This window comes from Anser brachyrhynchus, assembly GCF_964034855.1.
Source record: "Anser brachyrhynchus genome assembly, chromosome: 2".
NCBI classification, from domain to species: domain Eukaryota; kingdom Metazoa; phylum Chordata; class Aves; order Anseriformes; family Anatidae; genus Anser; species Anser brachyrhynchus.
Window position 1 is genome coordinate 133,069,075 of NC_137695.1, and position 24,680 is coordinate 133,093,754.

Genomic DNA, 24,680 nt, shown 5'->3' on the forward strand with positions numbered 1-24,680 from the left:
GATGTATAGCTACTGGCAAGGTCCTTAAATAAAAAATGAGACTGCAGTCCCATGACAAAAGACCAACCAAAAATACATGCAGGTCACACCTGTTTCCTTTCCACAGTGGTATAAATTTGTTCTGTCACAAAGCCGGTTAATTATTTTGATCATCGAATCAGTGTAGTCAGGAAAGTAGAGAGTATTAAACAAGGGCGTTGATAAGCTTGGTATGTATCTGTGTGAAAGAGTAATTAGCTTGATGCATGTTTTAATCAAAACTGTATGCATGTGGCCTTTGCCAGATATTACTTCTGCTCACGCACAGAAGAAATATGTTTCTTTGACAATTTTAATTTTAAACCCCTTTAAGAAATGTGATTTCGGTGCTTACCATGGTCCTGATAAGTGTGGCCATTAAGTTTCTCGCTGAAATCTAACTGTGAGTCCCCTGGATTTAGGAACACAAGTCTTTGTGACAGATCTTAAAAGTGCCAGGCCCTGGATACATATAGTGAAGTTCATAACTACTGTCACTGAAGCTTGCATGCTAAACATGTCGGCATTAGCCAAAAAAGCAAAAAGCTAATCTGGATGATAAACAACCCACATAAGCACAGTTTAATCCCTCTCTCCATTTAAAAATAGCCATAGGTAATATTCTTAACCTTTTAAAATTCTTCTGCGTGTAATCACTGCAGCTTACTGGAAGGGGGGGTTACTCCAAAATCTGTATACAATAATTAGTGCTAGACTGGTTAGCACCAACCTGGACTGTTCAACAAACAGACATCTCAGACATTATGTGCCAATTAAGTTGGAGTAATACTCCAACTAGAGTGGTGATCACTAGAAAAAGTTTCCATATTTCAAAAAGTTCGTGTGAATTTTGAGAAATAAAAGTATATATTTTTTTTAAATAATGGATATATTTATGTTAATACAAAACAAGATCACAATTGTTCTTTTTTTGAATAATTCTTAACATGAATGAAGCTATATAAATATAGATATATCCATGTTTAGTGGCTGATTTATTATCCAGTTTGTGCATTTTCTAGTTCTACTGCCTAGTACAAAATCCTGTGAATATATTAATCCCTCTGTATCAGAACCAAGCTGTTGCCAGCTGGGGTTTAAGAAGATATCCCCTTTATAGCAGATATGTGCTGACAGCATTTATCATCTGAATCCTCATACAAGGTGTTTATCATGGACTATGTGCTTCCAGGGTAATGGATTTTTTCTTATTTGAAGATAGCCACCTATCATAAACACACCCCATATAGAAGATATAATCCTCTGTCAAATCTCCAAGTGGAAATGCTCAGATGCTCTTTGTGAACAAGCATCCAGTAAAGCTCTGAGGAAGGAAGTTTTGCTGGGGCATGCTGACGATTTCCTTGGGGAGTCCTCTTGGAGTAAGAGAATCTCTGTTTCAGGAGTAAAGTACATCACCATTATTTACATCTAGGTCAACTATGAATTTAATCAGAGATGGTGTACTTCAGCAGGGGCAAGGAATTTGCTATGCATCTGTCCTCGGGTTTGGAAGATCATTCAGTCTTCCTTTTGAGAATCTCATTCCACCATTGGGTAAGTATTAGAGATGTGGAGGAAAAAACAGGAGGAGAAAATAAGACCTACACATCTCTATATCTATAATTTCATTACTCAGGTGGGAGAGGAGGAAAGAGCTGTTCTCAGTTTGTGGGTGGGAGTTGGCAGTGGCTTCCTGGTATCCCACAGATCACAGCTCTGATTTTCCTCTGGGCTCTGCACTTAGGTAATGTTGGGTTGATGGTCTCAGTAGCTCCTTCTAGCTTGCTTAATCCTACCAGCAGAGATCCAAATTGTTCAGAAATAACATAGTCATCACATTAGTCATACAATTTGACACCAGCATCGAAGTCAAATTACTCATAAGCTTTTTTCCTGTCTACACTATACAGTTATTATTTCTGTGATCAGAAGGCAGATATTTCTTTCAGTATAGCTACTTATCTTGAAAGATAAAAGTACAATGTTTTTAATTAATTATATTATAAATTCGAAATTAGAGATAACCATTTTTTACTAAGAAATTAGCTATGATGTGGCTTTCTTCAGGTTATTTGCATTAGAAGGATAGATTGCTGGTATGCAGCAAATTGCTTACCATCCTTGTCAGTTACAGCAAATTTACAGAATCAGTTTCCTTGAGGACAGAATGTATCAATAGGATATTTTCAAATGGCTTCCAGTTTCTCCCAGCCAACACTTCATACAGTTGCTTGGCTTTGGCTTTTCCTTCGAATCATGATTTTATACCTACTAAGAATTTTTACTATCTTTTTTTTTTTTTTGATTTTAAAATTATCTTAGAAAAAGTTCAAGAGAAAAATTACATATATTTGCTTTTATGATTTTCTTTGCAAACAGCAGTACAGAAAGCTACTAGAGCGGTAATACTCTAAGTGATACTTACACAGTTTGAAAATGTTGTATATTTTTAATATGTAAGTACAACTGAACCTTGTATTATTCACATCAAATTTCTTTCAATATTTGCTTTTTGTAAACTAAAGCAACTCAACTAGCAGTGTCAACTGCAAGGGTTTTATGTAATACAATGTTTAAAAGGATGAGTTCTGCCTATGCTACAAATCCTACATCAGTACAGTTAATTTCTGAGTAGCCTGAATAGCTAGTCATTTTGTGTTTTAAAGCTATAGCAATAAATAACAGTTTGTGTCCTTTAAACTTGATATTTGCACTCTGTCATCAATGGGGAGGACTTGAGTATGCAAACAATAAATATTACAGAAGATAACTTAGTCAAAGCTTTTATGTGGAGATTATTGAGTCCAAGTTTGTTGTCTCTTTTCTCCCTGAGAGGCTGGTGATGTGCACACAATTTCCTAATGCCATAGCTATGGGCAGGAATCCAGGAATGCAGAGATTAAAAAACGTTAAAATAAAAAAGTGATATAAAGAATATACCTGTTTTTAAATTGCCATTACTATCAGCATATTCCATCTGTTTTTTGTGTGTTTGTTTGTTTTTAAAAAGTAAGCAATCCTTTTACCCAACAGAATCACATCCCGTTTCCCCTTTTTACAGGAAGTTTGTCAAGGCCACAGCCCATGAGTCTGTATGTGCTATCCCTTCTTTCTTGTTTCATTTTTTTCCTTCAAATTGCCTTCACACTCAGCGTCACTTTGTATAGTAAACAGACTACAGAATCGTAATTCTTTCAGTCAAGGTCATATCAATATTACAACCATATTACAGCTGATTCAAGATACCTCAAGTGTATCTGGGTATTCTCTGCTTCTGTATAAGGTCACTTGTCCTGTTTTATTAAATATCCACATGAAGACTGATTAACTCAGACCTTCCCTCGTTTCTTGCTTAAAACCTCCTATTTTAGGCTCTGTGATCTTACCTGTACCTTAAACCTTTTGCAAATAATAATTTCCTGCAAAAATAGTCAGACAACTTATTTATTCCAAACTTTCATAATTCGCTAGTAGTTTTATCAGGGATAGCTGAAGATAAGAGTTAACCCCAATTAACCAATTTTTTAGAGAGACAAGAGACATGATTTTTTCTTATATCATCTTCACTTTCTTTTTCTTTAAATTGAATATGAATAAGAGATGCATATAAATCTGTTGCATTTGTATTTTTTTAAATATGCACAAGGGCAGGTACTAAACCTGAGAAAATTAATTAACGTGTAAATATTTTTCAAGAAAAAATTAAGAAAATAAATTAATACAAACCAGATTTTTTGGTAACAACTTTTACATGCAAGTCTTAAATGTTACTTTTTTTATGTACAAAGTGAAATATGCAATTCTTAGATGTATTTATGCAGCTATGTTGAAATCTTACTATCTTAAGTAGTAATATGTTTGAGATTGCAGTAAATAATAAATAAAAGTATTTATTGAGTAAATAATTATCTATTTACTGACAGAAGATTACAGGGCAATATATGACATTGCTCTTAGGAGAATATAAGTCACTTTTGTTTTGTGCATGTCAGTGACTTTATCTTGAAGGCTACTAAAAGCAGATCAGCTGGTAAATGTGCTAAGTCATAGCACAAGGAGCATCAGTGCAGACAGGAGGAACATGCACAGAACTCAGCATGCGCATGATGTAAGTGGGACTGACAGGGCTGGGTGCAATGCCTGAGTGTGAAAAGGCAACATTTAGAAAAGGTGATATCAGTCAAATATATTGTATCACTAAGCTCTGAGCTGAAAAATCCCTACTTAAACACTTGTTGACAAATTACAACATGTTTGTAATAGCTGTGTTGCTGAGGTTTTCTTTCTAGGGAATGATTAGGAAATACCAGTTTCTTAGTTCTTGTGGTATTTCTCACTTCCTGTTACAGCAAGCTCCTCCACTGCTGAGATTGTAGAATGAGGTAATCAGTGCAGTGTATAGGTGTAATTAGTCTTTGTGATTTAGCATAGTACTTATATATTTAAGGGTTTGACAAGACAGCAGGTATACCAAGTACAGAAAGGCTATTCATTTATAAACATAAACTTCTAACGTTCATGAAAGATGATATTTTACATCATGTAAAACTGTAGCTAAACTTGGACTTTTGATCAGAGTTTATAGGATAGTTTTGTGGTATTTATTATCTTGTGCATTTAGTAGTCTGGATGAGTTTACACTTAAATTTCCATTCTTGACTGTTTCTGTTTCTTCCCAACAGCTCTATACAGCTTCTAGATATTGCTACTATTTTTTTTTCCCTCTTTCTTGGTACTTTGAGTAAAAATATTCTTAATTCTGTGTCAGTTTTACAGTTCTACACACAGTCCTTTTTCTTCAAGTCGAAGTCTTAACACATGAATAAATGCCTAAGCTTGATTTTATCAAGCAACAGCAAAAGTCTCTGAGCCATATTTCTGTTTCATAAATATAAGCATTTTAGATGCCAAGAATAAACCAAGAAAGAGTTCTTTTCTTTTGAAATAATTCTGCTCTTAGTATGACTAAATGATATGCTCCAGTACTCACACTTCCTATGCCAAATGGATTTTCCCTTTGGCTTTTACAGTATTAATATATGTGATTCTTCAAATGTAAATGTCTATAACTTGGGACTTCTGATACATTCTGTGTACCATTTGGGAAGATTCTGGCTTTTCCGTTGGCCACCATGCTAACAATTACTATCTAAGGTTACGGGTAAATAAAAGGTGTGTTCAGGATGGAATTTAGAAACCACTGCTGTTAAAAATGGGGAAAGTACTTACTGACAGCAAAAGGCTGCTCATGATTAGAAGGGAAACAATAAGCAGGAAGTTCCCTGCTTTTCACTCTTAATCTCCTGTTTACAAGGCTTCTTTATGATCTTGTTTCTAATTTATTTCAAAATGGCTGGAAGGCTCACATAGGTCATACATTAAGAGTTTTGATATCCTAATAAAGACTAGCATTTGACTGGAGATTTCACTGCAGTGAGCTTTTCTTCAGTGCCTTCCCTGAAGAAAGATAACAAAGCCCTTACTTTGGGTCCTAACTAAAATGGCAGAGAGAGCAAAATGCTGTTTCAGGAAATTATATATACATGAGAAATTTAAATTGCATATAAAATAAATTCCTCATTGTTATTCATTAAATTCCAAATCCCAGTTGCCATTTTCTTCCCAAAGAGTTTACAGATTTATTTTTTTTTTTCTGAAGTCCATTCTTGGTTCAGTCATAATCCAAAAAGAATTCAAGTAGCAGTAATAATAAATTTCCTTTCAGTGGAGTTCAAGCTGAAGAAAGAAAATCTGGTTTCTGGCCAGATTTGATTTAGGTTGGAACCTAAATCAAAAATAAATAAATAAAAAAATAAATAAATAAATAAATATTTAATAGAGTCATGTGCCTGGATACGTTTGCAGGAATAAAGCCACATGACACCTTTCACTTATGCCAGAGAATTGAAGGGAAGTGGCCACAAGATTTGGAAATGGACAGTAGGAGCAGCTCCATGGACATCCTTCCCACTCCCAGTGTGGACTGGAAGTTGAGCTAAAATAACTGGGCTTCAGCCATCCATTGCAGTATCCCTTGCTAGTTGGTTTTGTGCTATAACCTGTTTGGATTACCCAGCTTCCATCTGGCAGCAATGGGCTCACTGCAGATACTCTGCAGGGACAAAAGCCTCCTTGAATTTTTTACAAACCTATGTTGACCGTATCTGTGCTATCATATAGTAGTGTGCTTGTTCATCAGTTTCGTTTGTAATATTCAAGTTCGGGGCAATTACTTTTCCAATTCCATGTGGAACCACAAAGGAGAGGGTGGAATGTAGAATGTGATTTAATATATTTTCAACAATTGATTTTTAGTGGTTTGGAAATTTGCCTTTTGGGATTAATTGGTTTAAAGATGAACAAACGAAATTGTAGGTTTTAGTTTTCGGTTGCTCAGTGGGTGAAACCGTTAAAGCCAACAGAAACTTTGACACTGCCAAAATTATTTTTAATTTTGGCAAAGTTACAGACCAGTTTTAGAAAAATAACACCATTGCTATTCTTACTTAAAACAGTTTACTATTTCATATCTTGTTTTTGGATGTTAACTCAGGTATGACTCCTTCAGTAAAAGGAAGCTGTTGCTGTTGTTGATCTGTGAGGAAAAATACTGCTTTTACTACTGAGCCATATCATGCAGTGACAAAGTGAATACTTCCATTAACATTGGAGAAACCTGTATGAAATGTTCCTGGTTGTGTGAACACACTACACCTCCTTAGTGTGTTCCCTGATGTGACATGGTGTAATACAGCTGGATGAAGTGTGTGTGAGCCCAGAGGTCCATGCGGCTTGAGTGCTTTCATGACAAATGGATGTGGGGTATGAAAGACGGAATCCCATTCATACCGAACTAGCACCATTCATTTCCAGTTGGCACAATAAATGTGAAAGCTCATCGTGTAATACAACTTTGGATACAGGTCCTTACAGGGAAAAGTGTGTTCAGTCTTCATTATACAGATAGCCTGTAAGAAATTCTTGGTCTATTCTACCACATGCCTGATGATAGGACGAGGGGAAATGGGCTAAAGTTGTGCCAGGGGAGGTTTAGGTTGGATATTAGGAAAAACTTCTTTACCGAAAGGGTTGTTAGGCATTGGAATGGGCTGCCCGGGGAAGTGGTTGAGTCACCCGGTGACCTGGTGGTCTTTAAAAGACGTTTAGTTGTAGAGCTTAGTGATATGGTTTAGTGGAGGACTTGTTAGTGTTAGGTTAGAGGTTGGACTAGGTGATCCTGGAGGTCTCTTCCAACCTAGATGATTCTGTGATTCTGTGAAATCTTGGGTTTTTTTGTAGCTCATTGAGAGAAAAGAACAAATTCTCAGAAGTCATTAGAATACAGCCAGTCCTGCTCTTGGGAATGAAAAATGGAAATGAATAAAGGGTGCTGACTTTTGCAGATGTGTGTAAAAGAAAGAAGGGGAGAAAGATCTGAATTTTAAAAGTAAATAAATTTGAGCTCTTCAGAAAATATAGCTAGTTCTCTGGTTCTGTTGTTTATGTTTGCTTGTTTGTTTAATATTGCACATAAATTGGAAACCAGTGTAATGACTGAAATAATTCTTTCTAAAATGCAGAATTTGGAGTATTTTACTCACTATTTGGCAGTGTTATGTCTTCCCTCTTGCTTGTTTCACAAAAGCATGGACCTTTAGCTTCATGTCTCCATCCACACTATACAGATTTAACACTGCAAGTTTCTTGTGCAGCTTCTGTTGCTGGATAAAGTGGAAGATATTGAAATAATTTATTAGTTAAGTAAACATAAATATACCTTACAAAATGTAGAATAAAAAGCGTATTTTCTATTGTTAAAAACAATTTATATTTAACTTAGATAGAACTGGAAACATTGGTGCTATGGTGTAATATAATATTTATCTGATATTTTTGGTAGATTCCTTTTATTGTTGGGATGCCAGTGACATAATTATAGAAGTGACTATCTGAGCAAAAGGCCTGTGATTTACTTCTCCCCTGATGTCATCCTATATGAAAATATATGTTCATATTTAACCTTTAGTGGAACTAGTGAAAGCAAAAACTAGTGAAAGCCCTCATACTATTCTGCATAAAAGGCAGAAGTATACTTTATACTGTAGAAGTATAAAAAATTGCTATGTTTTTAATTTAAAATATTAATATTTTAAATATATTGACACATTATGTTAATCTATATTTACACTTACAAATTTAAGATGATTATTTATTGTTCTTTAAATTTAACACATATTTTGAATTTTTCTCATGTTATAAGTAAATAAAAATTGCTATTAATAAATTAGAATGATTTGTAAACAAATGACATAGAAATATTACTCTTGCGTGGTAGCTTTTCCAGTGCTGTATGGGTTTTGTACATGGAATGCTATCTTTTACATTTTCTCTCAATTCAAAAATAATTAAATAAAATTGAATTCAGCTAAGAATGTGATAGCTAAAACCTTTCCTAGATTGGAAAAACTTGGAACCTGGCAATCTGTGCAGGGGGAAGGTTTTTCATATGGAAATGCTCCAGCAGTTCTTTCTGTTGGTAATACATGAAAAGTACATTTGAGTAAATGCAAGATTATGTGCATGCCCATAAAACTTCATCACACTCTTGTATAAAAATCAAGACCTCAGTTTTGCCCTTAGAGTCCAAGTGGATGTCTGTGCCTCACTGCTGCAATGTGCTCTCACACGTGCCAGAAATTTTTTCACAGGCAACCCACAGACTCATATATCAGCTGCCTGTGAAGCAGTCTGAGGTGCAGGGAAAGGCAGAAGTAAAGCAGGATGTACCCATCTCATTAACATTAGGAGACCTGAGTGGGATATTTATATGTTTAATGGGCTGGTGTTGTGGCTCACGTGCCCTCCTGTTCCCTGTCTCCTACACAACTGGCTGTATTCCTCTCTGTGTCAATGACGGAACTAATCCCTACTGTGCTCACTCATTGTTCTGCCATGGCAGGACAACCATTCCAGTTTTGGCTGTCATCCTAGAAGAAAAAAATATGCTGTGCACAATCCGTCATGATCATCCCAATCAGCATGTGTCATGAGCAGTAGCTGAACCCAAAGAACCCATTGAACCCAAAACCAAGTCACTGTTATTTCCAAGTGAATTTCATTCTCCCTTGGGCATAGTTCTTCATATTCAGCTGTACTACCCACCTTCTCAAAACTGCAATGCCATCAGAAAAATAAAACACACAAGTTTTAATTTAGAGAGCACAGCCAGACACTAATTATTCAATGTAATAACTTGTCAGCATGTTTATTTTGTACATCTTGGAGAGAAGGATTTATATACTTTAAATATCTGAACAGGGCTTGGGGAGCTGTGATCTCATGAGTGCAGTAGGTTTCAATGCTGTTTTTATTTGGAAGTGCCTAGTAGTAAACTAATTTTTTGGATGAAAGTAAAGCCAAGATGGAGCACTCTGGGTTACTTGCTGCAAACAGAGAAAAAAAGAAAAAAAGAAAAAAAAAAAGTTAAAATAGCCTTTATTTCCAGACAAACCTAAATAACTGTGCTGAAGGAAAACATCATTAATCCACTCCAGATAGTGATGCATCCCTCCCACATCAGAACTTGGAAATACCTTGAAAAGAGCTCTGGTTTTCTGGTAGGTTACTGATGCTTGATTATGGCAGACTTATATGAGCTGAAGCTGAAAAAAGCATTTCCATGTTCTGGTTCATGATTTTCTATTAATCTCAGTCTTCAGAACTCGTTAAAGTGTGAAACTAAAGCATTTGGGAAACAACACAAAAATAAAGGAAAAAAATGTTCACACAAAAAGAGTTAATTTCCATTATTGATCCTGGAGCCATTATGATGGTGGCTCAGTATCCTTGAGAATGGCATAAAATGAAGTAATGAACACATTTACTACAATTTATTGTTTCACAATGTTTTAATTTATTTGTGAATCACTCCATAAAAAGAAAATATGCTGGGACTGGAGGGCAGCTGCTGCTAAAAATGCACTGAGGTCTTGTGTGTGGCATGCTGACCGGACAGTACAGATCACACAATGCCATGCACTTAAGTACACAGCCATTCTCTATATAACACTTTTTTTCCCCCATAAACCCAGCTGCAACCATCAAGGAAACAGCTAGAATTTCCTGTTATCTCTTCTGGAACCCCTTCATTACAGGCAGTTACATCCTAAGTCCCTGGGAACTTCTGTTGCTGGATGTATTTTTCTCCAAAATAAGGCAGATCAAGATGACAACGATGATGTGAGTGAGCAAGAGTCAAATATAAAAAGGCCAGGGTGTTCTTCCTTCTTATGGGAGTTTACTAGATTCCACCCTAGTAAGTTTAATATATATACATACACATATATATCTTCTGATTATCATAAAATATATGATTCAGCTGTGAAGAATAACAGTACTGACCTAAATCTGATGTTACCGCAGACTGCTGTGTTGAATCACATTCATTTTTATTCAGGGGGATCATTCAGCCTAGTACTTTTCTCTGGCCATTTTTGTTTGTTGCAATGCAAGGTTTAGGGATCTCCTTTTAGACTTTTAAAATAAGGACGGTAAAGCTTTAAAAAGTCTACCTGCATCTTTGCTTATATTCCCTTCCTCATTTTAAATGACAGGCTTGAGATTAGTGGTTTATGCAGTATGTCCAGAAGATTAATAGTTCTAGGTGAGCTTAGAGAGTTGTTTCATTTGATCAGCCACTGAAATTTCTTATTGTATTGGGGGATTAAAAAAAAAAAAGTTCTAAAAGCTTCAGGTACTGGGTACTGAGGTTTCAGATAGGTCTATGCCACCAGTCTTCTTTTAACAATAACAATAGATAACAATTTCAGATATGACATTTCTGAGAATAAAGAATGTTTTGTTTGCTATATTAAAGCAACTGATTCCAGCATCCACTTAACAACAATAATTTAAATCCGGCTTCAGAAATTCAATACCCTCAGTGTTCCTTTCCAACCTTCTGTTGTCAGAAACTGCGTGATAAAGATGAATTGCAGAACTTAGCAAAAAAAATCCAATTGAAAATACATGCTTATATTGTGAATATGTTCATATGCAAACATACATGCATAAACATAGGAAGGGAAAAGTAAACACAGGAAGCTTCAATAGAGGTTAGGAACCTGGGTGAAAATTTTAATCTTTAAATTAATCTATTTTAACTTCATGACCAAGCCACAGAAGAAACAGTCTTGCTTCCAATGAGAACCTTTGTAAAAATAAGGATTCTGAACTCCTGGAATGAGCTGAAAAACCTTCAAGGCAGAGAATGCCCACTGGGTGTTTATCGCCTTGTCTAGCTCTCTCTATATATTTTTCTTTTTCTTTTTTCTTTTTTTTTTTTCAAGCTGAAGCCTTTTTTACAAATATTTGTGCTGTGTCTGTATGTGTGTGGCTTGATCAAATCATGTGTTCTGAAGAAATGAATTGGAAATCTCATGGGCCCACAAATTTCTGGTGAAAAGAAGTCAGAGTGACGGAGTTCTTCATTCCTACATTCCCTAAGCCAAACTCATGTATTTTCCTTGTGAGTAATAGAGACCTATTGTTTGTACAACAAAACTAAAGTAGGCAGAAAATGATATTGGAAAGCATAGAAGAATGTGTGTTCACTTAATGTAAGTACTTCGTGAATGACCTATTTGAGAACTTTACTAGCACTGTGTATTAATACGCATGATAATTTCATATTTTTTTTTAATTAAAATGATATTGCCTTGTGTGGTCTTTTTTGCAGTTTTTTTGATATTTGGACTAGGTTTAATGAGTTTTATAGTAATTACTTTTTTGCTAAAATTATTTTTAGTAACCTACTACAATGCCTTCTGTTAGTGATTTGAAATATATGTAAATTGACATAATTAATAATATGAAGCACAACTTAAACTACTTGCCAAAGAATTTCTGAAGCAGCATATAAGGTGTATCTGCATGCAAGACCAAATATAAATTTACAGAAGCAGACAGCGGAAGTTAAATAAATTGAAGAGAGAAAGATGATGTTTTATGTTTAGAGATAAGATTTCTGACAAGATTTTGGTTATTACAGTAGTTACAAAGAATAGTAGTTGAAGAAGGGGTTAAGAGGATGAAAGATGAGGGGGTTGTAAAGCTCACTTGTTGATGAGAAACACATTTTTTGTTAAAAAAAAAAAAGACATTATTAAGAATAACAGAGTGATTGGACGTGTATGTGGTTAGCATGGCTACTTGGAGAATTATTGGTTTCCAGTTCTACTTAACAAAATCAGTATAAGAGGAAAGATAAAACATCATGCTCTAGGATCTAGGCTAATCCTTAACTAACATTTTAGGAGAAGAATCATGCTGGGATGATAAGAGAATGGAGGGAAAATAATCTTGTATCTAACTAGTCTGAGGTTCTTATGCCTCCTTCTAAAACATCTAGGACAGCTGGAAGCAGAAAACTAGAGTATATGAACCATCAATCTGACAAGATATTACATTTTCTGTATCCCTATCAACTATTTTTATATTTTGTTTGCAGAAATGCTAAAGAAAGCTGAATAAAAGAACATTGTATATCGTTCATTTTAAAGCTTGTCAGTATTTCCAATTGTTATATGTTCTGCTTTTGCAGTAAGCTTCTATGCTGCTGCAGTTTGGTTGTTAATATAAATTGGATCCACTGGGGAAATGCATGATTGGCAATGGAAGTGTTAAAACATCGCTAGAACCAGAGCATTGTTTATACAGAAATATTAGATTTGGCATATTGTTTATTTTGTAAATCACCTCCACAATAATGCTTCCTCTCATGTGCCAAATTTCACTGGAATTATCTCCACTTCTGCTGTCATTTTATCCAACTCTGAGCTGTTAATAAAAATGGCAGACTTCAGAATAGTGAGTGTCATGGTATATTCCTTTGTCACATTGCTATATTACTTTGCAATACTAATACAGTTATATTGTGCAAGGAAAACAAAATTGTAAAGTTATTACATGAAAACATATGAGCTAATTCTGTGACTATCCATCATCAGTTTTATAACGGTTTTGTTACAAAGATGAAACTTGTCAGAACTCTAATATGAGATATTTGGGACACAAATTTCCATAAGTTTGGCACAGAAGAAAATACTATATCTCAAGGGAAATGATGTAAGATGTGCTATGTGACTCCAAAGTGTATTTGGAATTTGTAAAGAACCTCTTTCATAGACCCCTGAATAAGCCTGGAACATGAAGATCGTAGACAGAAAGACTCTACGTATATAAAACCGCAGGAAATGGTTGAGAATCCTCACAAGCTGATTTCTTTATTTGTTTGAGGTAGGGGACTTGTTGAAGCGAGGGGAGACCAAGATGAAAGGTGAGGTCACTGTAAAGAGGAGAACAGTGGAGTACAGAGGAAGGATTTGGGGATGACGAACAAGGATAGAATCAGATTGGGGGGGGGTGTACCATGTGCAGTTTTGGGCTGCTGTGTGTAATTTGGGGCACCACAGTATAAAAACGATATAAAACAATTACAGAGTGTTTGAAGGAGGCCAACAAAGATGGTGATGGTTCTAGAGGGGAAGATATGTAAGTAGCAGCTGAGTTCACTTGGTTTGCTCAGCCCAGAGAAGAGGAGGTTTGAGATGCCTCATGGAGGCCTCACGAGGGGAGCAGAAGGGCAGGCACTGAGCTCTGCTCTCTGGGGACAGCGACAGGACCCATAGAAATGGCATGGAGCTGGGACAGGGGAGGGTCAGACTGGGTGTTAGGAAAAGGTTCTTCATCAAGGGGGTGGTCGGGCACTGGAACAGGCTCCCCAGGGAAGTGGTCATGGCACCGAGCCTGCTGCAGTTCAAGAAGCATTTTGACAGTGCTCTCAGACATATGGTTTGATTTTGGGTTGGTTCAGAGCTGCCCTTGAAGGCTTTGACAACAAAGTTCAGGGTATGAAAAACACACTGATCTCTCAATAACACCTGTTATGCCAACAGACCCTAGAGGTAGAAGCAGTTATGCCAGACAGACTTTCAGGTAAGCATGCTTTGTCCTCCCACCTCTTAGCACCTCGAAAGTGCCCCTGAGTTGAGCTTTGGAAAGCACTGCCCTGGAAACAATACTGTTTGCACCACCCAGAAAGCATTGGGAAAGTTCACTGTTCAAAATTATGGAGAAATACACTTCAAAATTAGGTAAAATTTGTTGGAAAGTCCAAGAAATATCAACTGCAAATGCAAATAAAATGATGTCAGTAATTTTGGGGAAAATATTGCTATGGTTATGGTTATTTTAGGAAAAAAATAGCTTTTGTTTATGTTTGCATTAATAAAGTTAGCAATCTGCAAGATAAATAGTGAGTAAGACAAAGGGATTGGGGCAATGGGGACTGAATTCTTCTGTATTAACAGATTTCAATTGTCATGAAAAACTATTGCTTGGAGCATGAAGCTAACATTAGTAAGAGAGTTAGACAAAAAAAAAAAAGGTATTTTGAGGAAGAATTTAAAATTACTGAGGTTCAGGGCATGTTGCTTAGGGGGGAAAAAAAAATCATATTGAAATATGAAAGAGTTAGACAAGGGACTTTCATACTGTATCCCCACTATGCTGTTTAATGATGCTGCTTGAGGCTAATTGCAATGCTGAGAAACTCAGACATCTAGTCAACATTAAACTTTGTCTAAGTCTCATGGTAATAACTATCTTTTGTTACCAAAGAAAAGCAGCAGACAGTTTGTTGGCTGCTGCCCTGTAATGACTGTGCTTGATCTGAAAGAAGATGGGTGCTCTATTTTCTTTTTCTAAACAGTATCTTTATTATGATAAAGACAAAACAAAGAGAGAAAGGTGCTCCTTGCACACCTCACTGTCTGGAAAAAATCTGTAACTCAAGGACCAGTCGTTTCCCATTAATGGCAACAATGACAGTGAAAAAGCTGCAGCTCAAGGACCATTTTTTTCCCCTTAATGGCAACAATGAGATGCTACAGTGTGAGCAGGTACTAGTATCATATAAGACCCTGCATGAACTTTTCTTTTGGCTAGCTAAACTCATATTAAAACATTTTGTTGTTGTTTTTTATTTTGTTGTTGTTGTTGTTTTCCTGAAGGTAGCAGAAAGTTCCTGATGTGCTTTTCTATTGCTTTCCTATATCCTTACGGCAATGTCAATCTTCTGCGTGTGCAGAATTAGCTAGTCCATGTGTTAAACAAGCACAGGCAGGTAGAAATCTTGTTCTTTGGGGGGGGTAACAGGGCAGCTGAAAACTTGGTTAAATTAAAAGAGCCTTCTTGCATGATGAAGACTACACTTGCCTGCTTCTAGATTTTGGCTCTGCTGGGGTGAAGTGCTCATATGACTGCCAGCTTCATGGTTGCCATAGCACAAACCAAAGTAGGGGTTTCCACAGTTAACACTTAAATTCTTGTAGCCCTTAAAGCTGATCTGAAGATAAGTGGCTATGTCCAAGTAGTACCCAGCAGGCCAGTCTGAATCTCTTGCACCTGTAAACCAGCAGTGTGGATCTTCCTGTAGAGGAGCCTGCCAATCTAGTGCTAAAGAGGAGGAGGAGTGGGGAGGATTGTCACCAACACGGCTTCCTTTCCAAAGGAAGCACTTCACAAGACATGCCCCTTTCTTGTGGTGTCCCTTCTGCCACTGCCCAGTACACCGGAGTGACTCCTGACCCATCACAGGTCTTGATCTGCTGGGATTCAAGCACTGGCAGAGAAGCAGTTTGAGAAGTCTCGGCCGCAGCCTCTGCAATCTCAGCAAAGTCCATGGGGAGTCTTCAAGAGGCCACAAAATTAGTGCTCTCCCCTTCCTCAGGCCGCAATGTCTCTCCCTAGACATGCTATAGACTGCTGCTGGTTGCACACTCAACAGGAAGTGCTGCCCAGTGGCTGTAGTAGGGCTGGGAGGACAGAGATGGCAGCAGGGAGACAAAAATCAAGACAGACCAATGCTCTGCATCAGCTGTGAAGCATATCAACATCTGTTCTGCAGCTAAGCGAGAGGTTGCTGCCCTAAAATCCTGAAGGAACTGTTTGCAATGGGTGGATAGATAGCACAGGATATCCCATTTTAGCCATCGCCTGTCCTCACACCAACCTGGTTCTCTGGGGAACAGAAAGCGACTTTCTGGCAAAGCAGTGCTTGACACTTCTGTTACTGAATGGTGTTAAGAATGGTAGCTTATATAATCCTATAGCCTCATTTCATTCCACCAGAATTTACTGAAAGAAGAGATGACTGAACAAAGCAATTTCATATACTATTCAACCAGCAGCTCTTTCTGTGTGAAGCATTAATAGCTGTCATCTTTATAAAAAAAAAAAAAAAAACACTTCCAATTACTACAGGGCTAAGAGAAAATCCAAATGCAGCTGAAAGTCCCAGAAGCAAATTATTTTTAATACTATTATGGAAAAGGGAAATGTGTGACCCAGACCTTCATTTAATATTTTACTAACCATGAAAGTTAATTTGAGTTTGTGTTCAATTTTCAGGGAAGTTTCTTCTTTACAGCTGCACAATTTTGGCACAGAATTGAATAGAACTGAGAACCGTCTTCTCCTCTCTGCATTTTTCACATTTTATTGCTAGAGATGGGGAAAAGAGAGGAGATAACACGCAATTAATGTAACATATATAAAAAAAGTCTGTGATGTAAAAAATGTCATATGACTTCATTAAAATTCCTTCAGTATGCATCAGGGAGGATATTTATAGGACTGGCAAAGGAAAGAACATAAAGGAAATACAGTTCAGCTTTAGTTTTGCTGATGTTCATTTATGCTATAAATCACATGACTAGAGGCTTCTTTAAATTGCATCTACCTCTTGGTCTTTCTCTTTTGTCCCATATATTTTGGGCCATGTGGGGAAAAAAAAAAAAAAAAAAGGAGAAATTGCATTTCATTTTCTCTATACCCGTATCTATCTGGATATAGATTTTACATTCATCATGTGAATGCTTTCTTTTACCTTAACTTTAATTACTGTTTGGAAAAGTGTCCAGTTTTGTACAAAGTTGTGTCTTCTAGCACTTCAGTTAAAGACTGGTCTAACACAGAGCTAGTCTGGAAGTACACAATGATATCCTTTTCTAACCAACATATTAAGTCAAGAAACTGTGGGAGTTTTCAAGGAATGTCTCCTCAGTCATTCACAGGAATGGGTGAAAGAGCATCTGATGAAATATGTTTTAGGAAATTAGCTGTTGGGCTACAAAGGCCTTTGCGTTTTCCTTAGTTCCAGGTCTTGGTTCCCGGTCTCTCTGACATGGAGCCCACACTCAGAACAATGTATGCAATACTCAATTATAGATATCTGTGACCATTCTTTGTCACTTGGCCTTACCTTGAAAAGCAAAGTGGCCACATCTAAAGTGCCAATTAGCAATGGTCCCTAGTTCATTTCAAGTCTCTGCCTATGTCTAGAAATTGCACAAGAGAGTACTTTGTTGCCCCAGGCTAAAAGTCGTACCAGGAACCACTCTAACAATTCAATACAATAGATAACTAAGTTCTAGTGCCTGGGAATGGGAATATTTAATTTTATAGTAAACAAGCCTGAGAAATGAGTCCTGGACTTATAGGAGAAGGCCTGGAAGTCCCAGTTTTCATGTGTTGAGCTTGTGCCTGTTGAATCTGCTAGTTTACAACATTTGTTTTTGTGAGTCAAAGTGATAGATGGGCTTTGGCTACTTTTTTTTTTTTCCCTACAAATAAAACTTTTTAAAGAATCTGAAGGACTGAAATACTCCTAGTGTGTGAATACAACATTTTTGGTATCATTGCTTACACTTACAAAGCTTATTTGAAGGTAGCTACGCATTTGCCTTCAGGACTGAATTGTCAAATGGCTTAAGCAGCAAATCTGTGAGCAAAGCCTCAATGCTGGCTGATACAGCCTCTCCAAAAATGGAGGGTTTATGCACCATAGCCTTTTTGGTCGTTACTATATAGCCTAGAGGAGGTAGGCAGTCAGTAGTAGGAAGGAGTGATAAGAGAAAGATAATCATGCTGTACTGAGTTGCTCTCTCAGACCAATTTATGTAGCCCTGAATACAAGTACTCTTCTCTCTAAATGGCTTGCGTTTTCTTTTCTTGTCTTTTTTTTTTTTCTCTCATTAATTGCTAGGCATTTTTCAGTATAATTAGAAATAAAAACACTGTGTTTTAAATTAGATAATTCTGCAGATGACACAAAATTTTAGGAAATGTAGTTCTAATGCCTTCACCTTTCCTATGCTAACAGGAACAAATAGATGCATTTCATTCAATATGGAAAGTAATCTTATTTGATTGTGAAAGCACATAAGGAGCAGACTGCTGCATCGCAATTGTTTGCTCAGTCACTTTCGTATTCATACTGATCCCTTAATATTTTGAATTTCAATGTTGAATTTATCTTAATGTTGATCTGTAAGAGAACATTTATAGCATATGATGAGAGCAAATAATGTGAGTTCCCGCACTCCCCTACCCTCTATGTGCTTCATCAAGTTGCCTAGTTCATATTCCTGAAAAAGCGCAGTTGCTAATTTTACACCGTAAGGAGTGATACCTCTCTGCATTCCTCAGGGTGGGATCATTAGTGCAGGTAAATCTCCATGCTGCAGCCAACAAATTTATTTGACACACAGTTTATGACCTACTCGATGTAAATGTCTGCTGCAAAACTAATGATGGATGAAGCAAGAGAACAAGTTATCTCACAAGATTTCCAGTTGGGCTAGAAATAATCTGTCCTGTAAAATGTTGACAGATTCACTTCTAATCTTAGTTAGAAAATTGAGGTTGGAGTAGATAGTGCTGAAAAATACTGGGATGAAAATCTGTTCTAACTTTTCAAACCATTTCATACGTACATTCTTAACTTACTACAAGGTGCTTAGAGAGTTGCAGAGCTATTCAATCAGTTTCATATTAAGACAAAAATCCCATGTGTATGGCTTTACTATGAAATATTTCCTGTGTTAAAGGGAAATTCTGGCTATTACGGTCTGTGTAACATAGTTCACTGTTTTCTGCTAATACCTTCAGAGATTTGTTTATGTGCCAGGGAATCTTAACTGATTCTGTGTTTTCTTATAACGATACCTTTCAACAGTATTTGACTAAAATAAAGTGAACACATAGCAAACAGACCAAGGTCTTCTATACAACACATCTTTGTTAAAAGTAGGTACAAGACCTGCAAATGTAGGTCTACAGGAATAATCATCTAGACAGTATTGATTTGTTCTGGAAGGATGTGAACACGTTTTGAAAGCCCTTTACTGTTCATATACCTAAGAATGGTGACCTGGGCTGTGGCTCTGAAAAAGAAGAGATGATAGACATGAAAAATAAGTGAACGTTAATCCCACAGCCTCAGGATTTTCACAAGAACAAATTATAATTCTACTTTTTTTCTTTCTTTTTCTTCTAAAATCTGACCTGGTAGGAGATGGTGAAAGTCAATAAAGCCAATGACCTTAAAACTGACATATTAAAAGAGTGGGGAAAGGTCTAATTATTGTAAAGGTCACAGGATAAAAAAAAAAAAAAAATCCAGTTTTGTTATTCACAGGAGCCAATGGAAATGCAAAACACCTATCAAAATTCCACAATTGTTTTCAACAAATGCTTGATGTTTACTTTGTTGGGTCAACATTAGTAGAATTTATATTCTTTTAAATAAAGAAATCATAGCTGAATGATTAACAACCATGGAAGAGTAAGATTAATATATATTTAATAAAGCACATGCTTAAAATTAAGAGCAGAGGAGCATTTCAACAAAGCATGAAAACTGTCTCCAATATTCATCAAAATTCAGAGAGATAAGTAAAACAAGAAATTTAATATTTTATGAAAAACTATGATTTAAAAGTACATTCTTAAAGAATACATTCCACAATACAGTGGAATGAAGGACAATCAGAATTAATTCCAAACTGCTTCTTATAGAGAAGATTTTACCAAAAAAAAAAAAAAATATTTCAAATCAAAATTACAGAAAATAGGCCTATGCAAAGCAAAATTCATTTCATTTTCAACATTAAATAGGTGTTGTTTTATCTCAAAATATTGAATTTAAATGGAAAATATGTTTACAATTATTTTAATGCTTGAAGCATGAAATTTCCAATGGAAAATTCTCTCCTTTCAAAAAATCTGATGAACCTATTTCAGTGTTTCTGCTTACTAAAAAAAGACAGAGGAACTTTTTTCCTACTTTGTCCAAAATAGTATCCTTCAGTCTCAGGCTTTTGCTGCAGCTTTTGACATAGAAAATAATGTAAATAAAAATGTCTAGTCTTTTAGTATTTTTTCACTTTTCACTACACACTGTGTAGTGATGATTCTTCATTCAACTCAGATTTCTACTTCACTTTTCCTTCTACTATTTTCAATTTCAGATTAAACACAGGCTTTACTAAGAACATGTACTTCCTCAAAAGTCTTGATCACTAGGTGATTCTATGGTAAATGGGATATATTGTTCTCTTACAGAAACTTAACACTGATCTGCTGATTTCCTGATTTTGTTGAATGTTATCCTTTTGTCTGTTAGTGAAACCAAGCAGAGCTGTAGCTTCAGCATCACTCAAATGGCATGAAATTTGCTTTACTTTATGCATGAGATATGTTGTAAAGTTGACTGCACAACACACAGTTTGGGTGCTTTTAATATAAGTTTATGTTTAGACTGACAACTTTCCAATCTCAGGCAAGGCATTCTCCACAGAAGGGCCTACCTGTGTTTCTTTCTCCATGGGTAACTGTTACTAGCATTCAAAATGATGGATGTGCATTTCCTGGTGTGTTTCTGAGTATGGTTCAAACGAGGGGAAGAATCTGAGATCCAGCATGACTAATGTGTATATAAGCTTCATGTATATTTACATTCCAAGAATAAATACACGGGCATAGTGTAAATTAATTTAAGAAAAATAAATACATTAAAAAAAAAAAAAAAAGGAAGAAGAAAGAGAGAAAGGGAGAAAGAGAGAAAGAGAGAAAGGGAGAGAGAGAGAGAAAGGGAGGGAGGGGAGAGAGAGAGAGGGAGAGAGATGGAGAGAAAGGGAGAAAGGGAGAAAGGGAGAGAGAAAGGGGGAAGAGAGAGAAAGAGAGGGAAAGAAAGAGAGAGAGGAAGGGAGGGATAAAGCAATAAAGCGAGGGGGGGAGAGAGAGAACAAGAGAGCAAAAAGAGAGGGAGGGGAGCAGGGAAGAGAAAGCGGAGGGAAAGAGAGGGAGAGAGGGAGAGAGAGACAGAAAGGGGGAGAGGAGAGAGAGAGGGAGAGAGAGAGAAAGGAAGGGAAAGAGAAAGGGAGAGAGAAAGAAAAGAAGAAGGAAGGAAGGAAGGAAGGAAGGAAGGAAGGAAGGAAGGAAGGAAGGAAGGAAGGAAGGAAGGAAGGAAGGAAGGAAGGAAGGAAGGAAGGAAGGAAGGAAGGAAAGAGAAAAAGAAGGAAGGAAGGAAGAGAAAAAAAGAAAGAAAGAAAGAAAAAAGAAAGAAAGAAAGAAAGAAAGAAAGAAAGAAAGAAAGAAAGAAAGAAAGAAAGAAAGAAAGAAAGAAAGAAAGAAAGAAAGAAAGAAAAAAAGAAAGAAAGAAAGAAAGAAAGAAAGAAAGAAAGAAAGAAAGAAAGAAAGAAAGAGAGAAAGAAAGAAAGAAAAAGAAAAGAAAGAGAAAAAGATTTCACAAGATTTCTGATGTTGTTGAGAATTATGAGTACTTAGCTAAGATAAGGTATGTGCAAGAACAGATTTTCTGTTGCCCCATAACAATTTTAAAGATAGTTTGCTTCAACACTGAGAATAATAAAAAGGCTGCATTTGGGTTAGGAAAACATACCCTTTTCTTTCCTTTGAAAACTCTCTTTTGGAGTAGATAGTGAAGTCTCAGTTAAAGATCCATCTACTGTTTGCAAGATCTTAAAGAGCAAGTCTTTAAAACTATTGCAGCCCTTCACAACAGTATTTGACCTGAGTTTGTCATTTGTCTCTACATCTAAATTGCCATTCAAGTTTGTGCAGTAGAAATATATTATTGTTTTCAGCTTCATGAATGAAAATTCCTGTGTTTTGTTTTGTTTTGTTTTGTTTTTAAAAAAAAAGGTCATTTTTTTCTCTCTGGTACCAATAAATGGCATTTTGCCTAAAATCCTTAAGCATTACAGTAAGAACTTTTAGGAAAACTTTATAGCATCAATTTAAAAGTGGTTAAAAACTAGATCAGTGTTTTATATACACATAATTATTTATAATTATAAATTATAAATTTAAATTATAAATTTATATATAAATTTAAATTATAAATTTATAATTAATTATAATTATTTATATATATATAGGCATTTTCACTGCCTATTGCTTATTTTCAGTGTCTTGAGGGTGCCTTTGCAAAGACTCTCTAAGTTCCAAACATTTAGCTTATGAGTTTCAAATGTTTGCTTTCAGATATCAACATGGCAGGAGAACCAAAACCATACAGACCAAAACCTGGCAACAAGCGGCCACTTTCAGCACTTTACAGGTAAGTTAGATTTCATCTTAACTTACTACAAAACAAATTTATTCAAAAAACTATGGTAACCTGCAATGTTTTGTTTTGTTTTCCAAAAATATCCAGCAATGTCACTGTGTAGCACATGAGCTAGACAAATGATTTTTCCCCATTTATGGTTTGACGTTCATATGAAATATAATCAAGCTCTTTTACGCACCAAAAGTTTCTGAATATGAGTAAAAGAGCCAGGACAGAAGTGTCTGACACTGTGTTTATCTACAGAATGCATCCAGAGCCATGCTCCAACTTCCAGAGATAAAGACTGTCTGTATGATGTTCATAGCAGAAAAAAAAAATGACACCAGCTAGGAATAAGCCCTGCAGATAAAATCCTTGATCAATTCTTACATGAAATGCTCACCATATGCAAATAATGCCCCTCTTTTGGTTGGGGAAAAACAACAGCAAAAACAGAACTTCTATTTCCTGAAAAACAAAACAAACAACAAAAAAAAACCACTTGGATGTCTAAATTTTAACGCACACATTCAGAAGAATAGATAAAATAATCAGTCATATCAGAATTTTATTTCTTAGTGAAAATACCTTCCATTTCATGGAGGCCAAAAATCTGGTCTCTTCATCCCCAGTATTCACTCCATAGATGTTTGTCAATGCATGAACTATCCAGAAGAAGGAGCTGCAGCTTTAAACTGTAAGAATTATTGTACATAGAGTATTAATATATTAAAATGTTATTTGAAAAGATATTTGACAGTGACAGTCCTTTAGGATGAAGTAGCAGAATGCAGTCACCTTGCACAGGTTTTGTTCTAGGGACAGTGATGTCATCAGCATTGTGCACAGTTAACATTCAGTGCTGTAAGACCACACCCAAGTGTTCAGTCTAAAATTCAAGCTTTGAATTTTAAAATGTGATGTATTATAAAAATATGTATACATTGTATTTATTTGTGTATGCACTGGTAATATAATTTTTCTTTCCCCGTCTCTCTTTACTTTTTCTGAAGGGAAAATGGCAGCAATGGAGAACAGAAGACTTTAGCCCCATATAAAAATGCAGCATTTCACAAAATTATAATGACGTACACAATAAAATTATAAATCTGTCATTTACAAAACCTACTGACAAAAAAGGCCAGTGTGGTGATTTGTGAACTGTATATTAATGTCTCCACTTCTGCAACTACAATCAATAATTTATTTTGCTCCTTTAAATATATATATATACATATATATATCAGAGCTATTTCAATTTTGAATACTTTATGCTTTATTGTCTGACTATGGCCTAGTTCTTGTGACTTTGTATTTGCAGGATTCAGTGAAATGGCTCATAATTTCAGAGCAAAAGAACTGGTTTCTCATTGATTTGTATGTAAAGGGTGCGAATCAATATCTAACAAGACTAGAGATCATCCTTAGGTGTTCGGGACAACACTGATAGATATGCAAAACCCCTGAGTGTCTTTCTTCTATTCCCAGATGCCTTTTTCATACATCTACAAACCTGAAGAAACACCTACTTTTTTTTTTTTTTTAATAAAAATCAATTAGTTTAACATTGTTAGGGTGATTGACAGATAGACATGCATACATGCACTGCTGCTCACTAAACCCCATTTCCCTTAAAAGTACTATAGAGTCCACACTCCAGATCCATGAGAGGAGTTAGGGCTGATTTCTACTCTGGTTGAAATGCAAATACACAGGCTCTGAGAATGGTAACTCAGCAGTGAAATCAGAGACTCTTCAGCCTGGCCTGGTCTGAAAGCATCAAATGGAAATTCAAAAGTGAGATCTCAGAATGAGACAGGAATGAGCATTTTAGATCTGAGTCTGTGTGAAGTTTTAGCACATAGCTGCCCTTCGCAAAAGTGGTAGGAATATTACTTTTGGAGAAGAGAACCTCTGCTTTATCATTACTCTCAACTGCAACCTGTTAATCCCTGTAGGTATTACTAGTAGCCATGGGATTACTGTGTTGCTGTGTGACTATTTCAAAAGATTTTTAAAGATTTTCTGTGGTTTCTGGCATTTATATCCACTTCCACATCTGAGCTTCTGAATAGTTTCTCATAAATACTTGTTCTACAGACAAGACAGAGGTACGTTACCTGTGGAAAATTCTGAGGGAACTTTAAAGACAAAAAAAAGACTTTAGGTTGTGTTCTTTCAT

General features: G+C 36.0%; 1 protein-coding gene across 11 annotated transcripts in view; it reads left to right on the forward strand.

Moving 5' to 3' along the window:
* The window catches only part of RALYL (RALY RNA binding protein like), a 421,742-nt gene that overhangs the window by 317,271 nt on the left and 79,791 nt on the right, over positions 1–24,680 (forward strand). For all 11 annotated transcript variants that reach the window (XM_080579001.1, XM_080579003.1, XM_080578998.1 and 8 more), the window contains one exon: positions 22,432–22,507. In XM_080579001.1, coding sequence (XP_080435127.1) covers positions 22,432–22,507 — 76 coding nt within the window. The remainder of the gene's footprint in view (positions 1–22,431; positions 22,508–24,680) is intronic.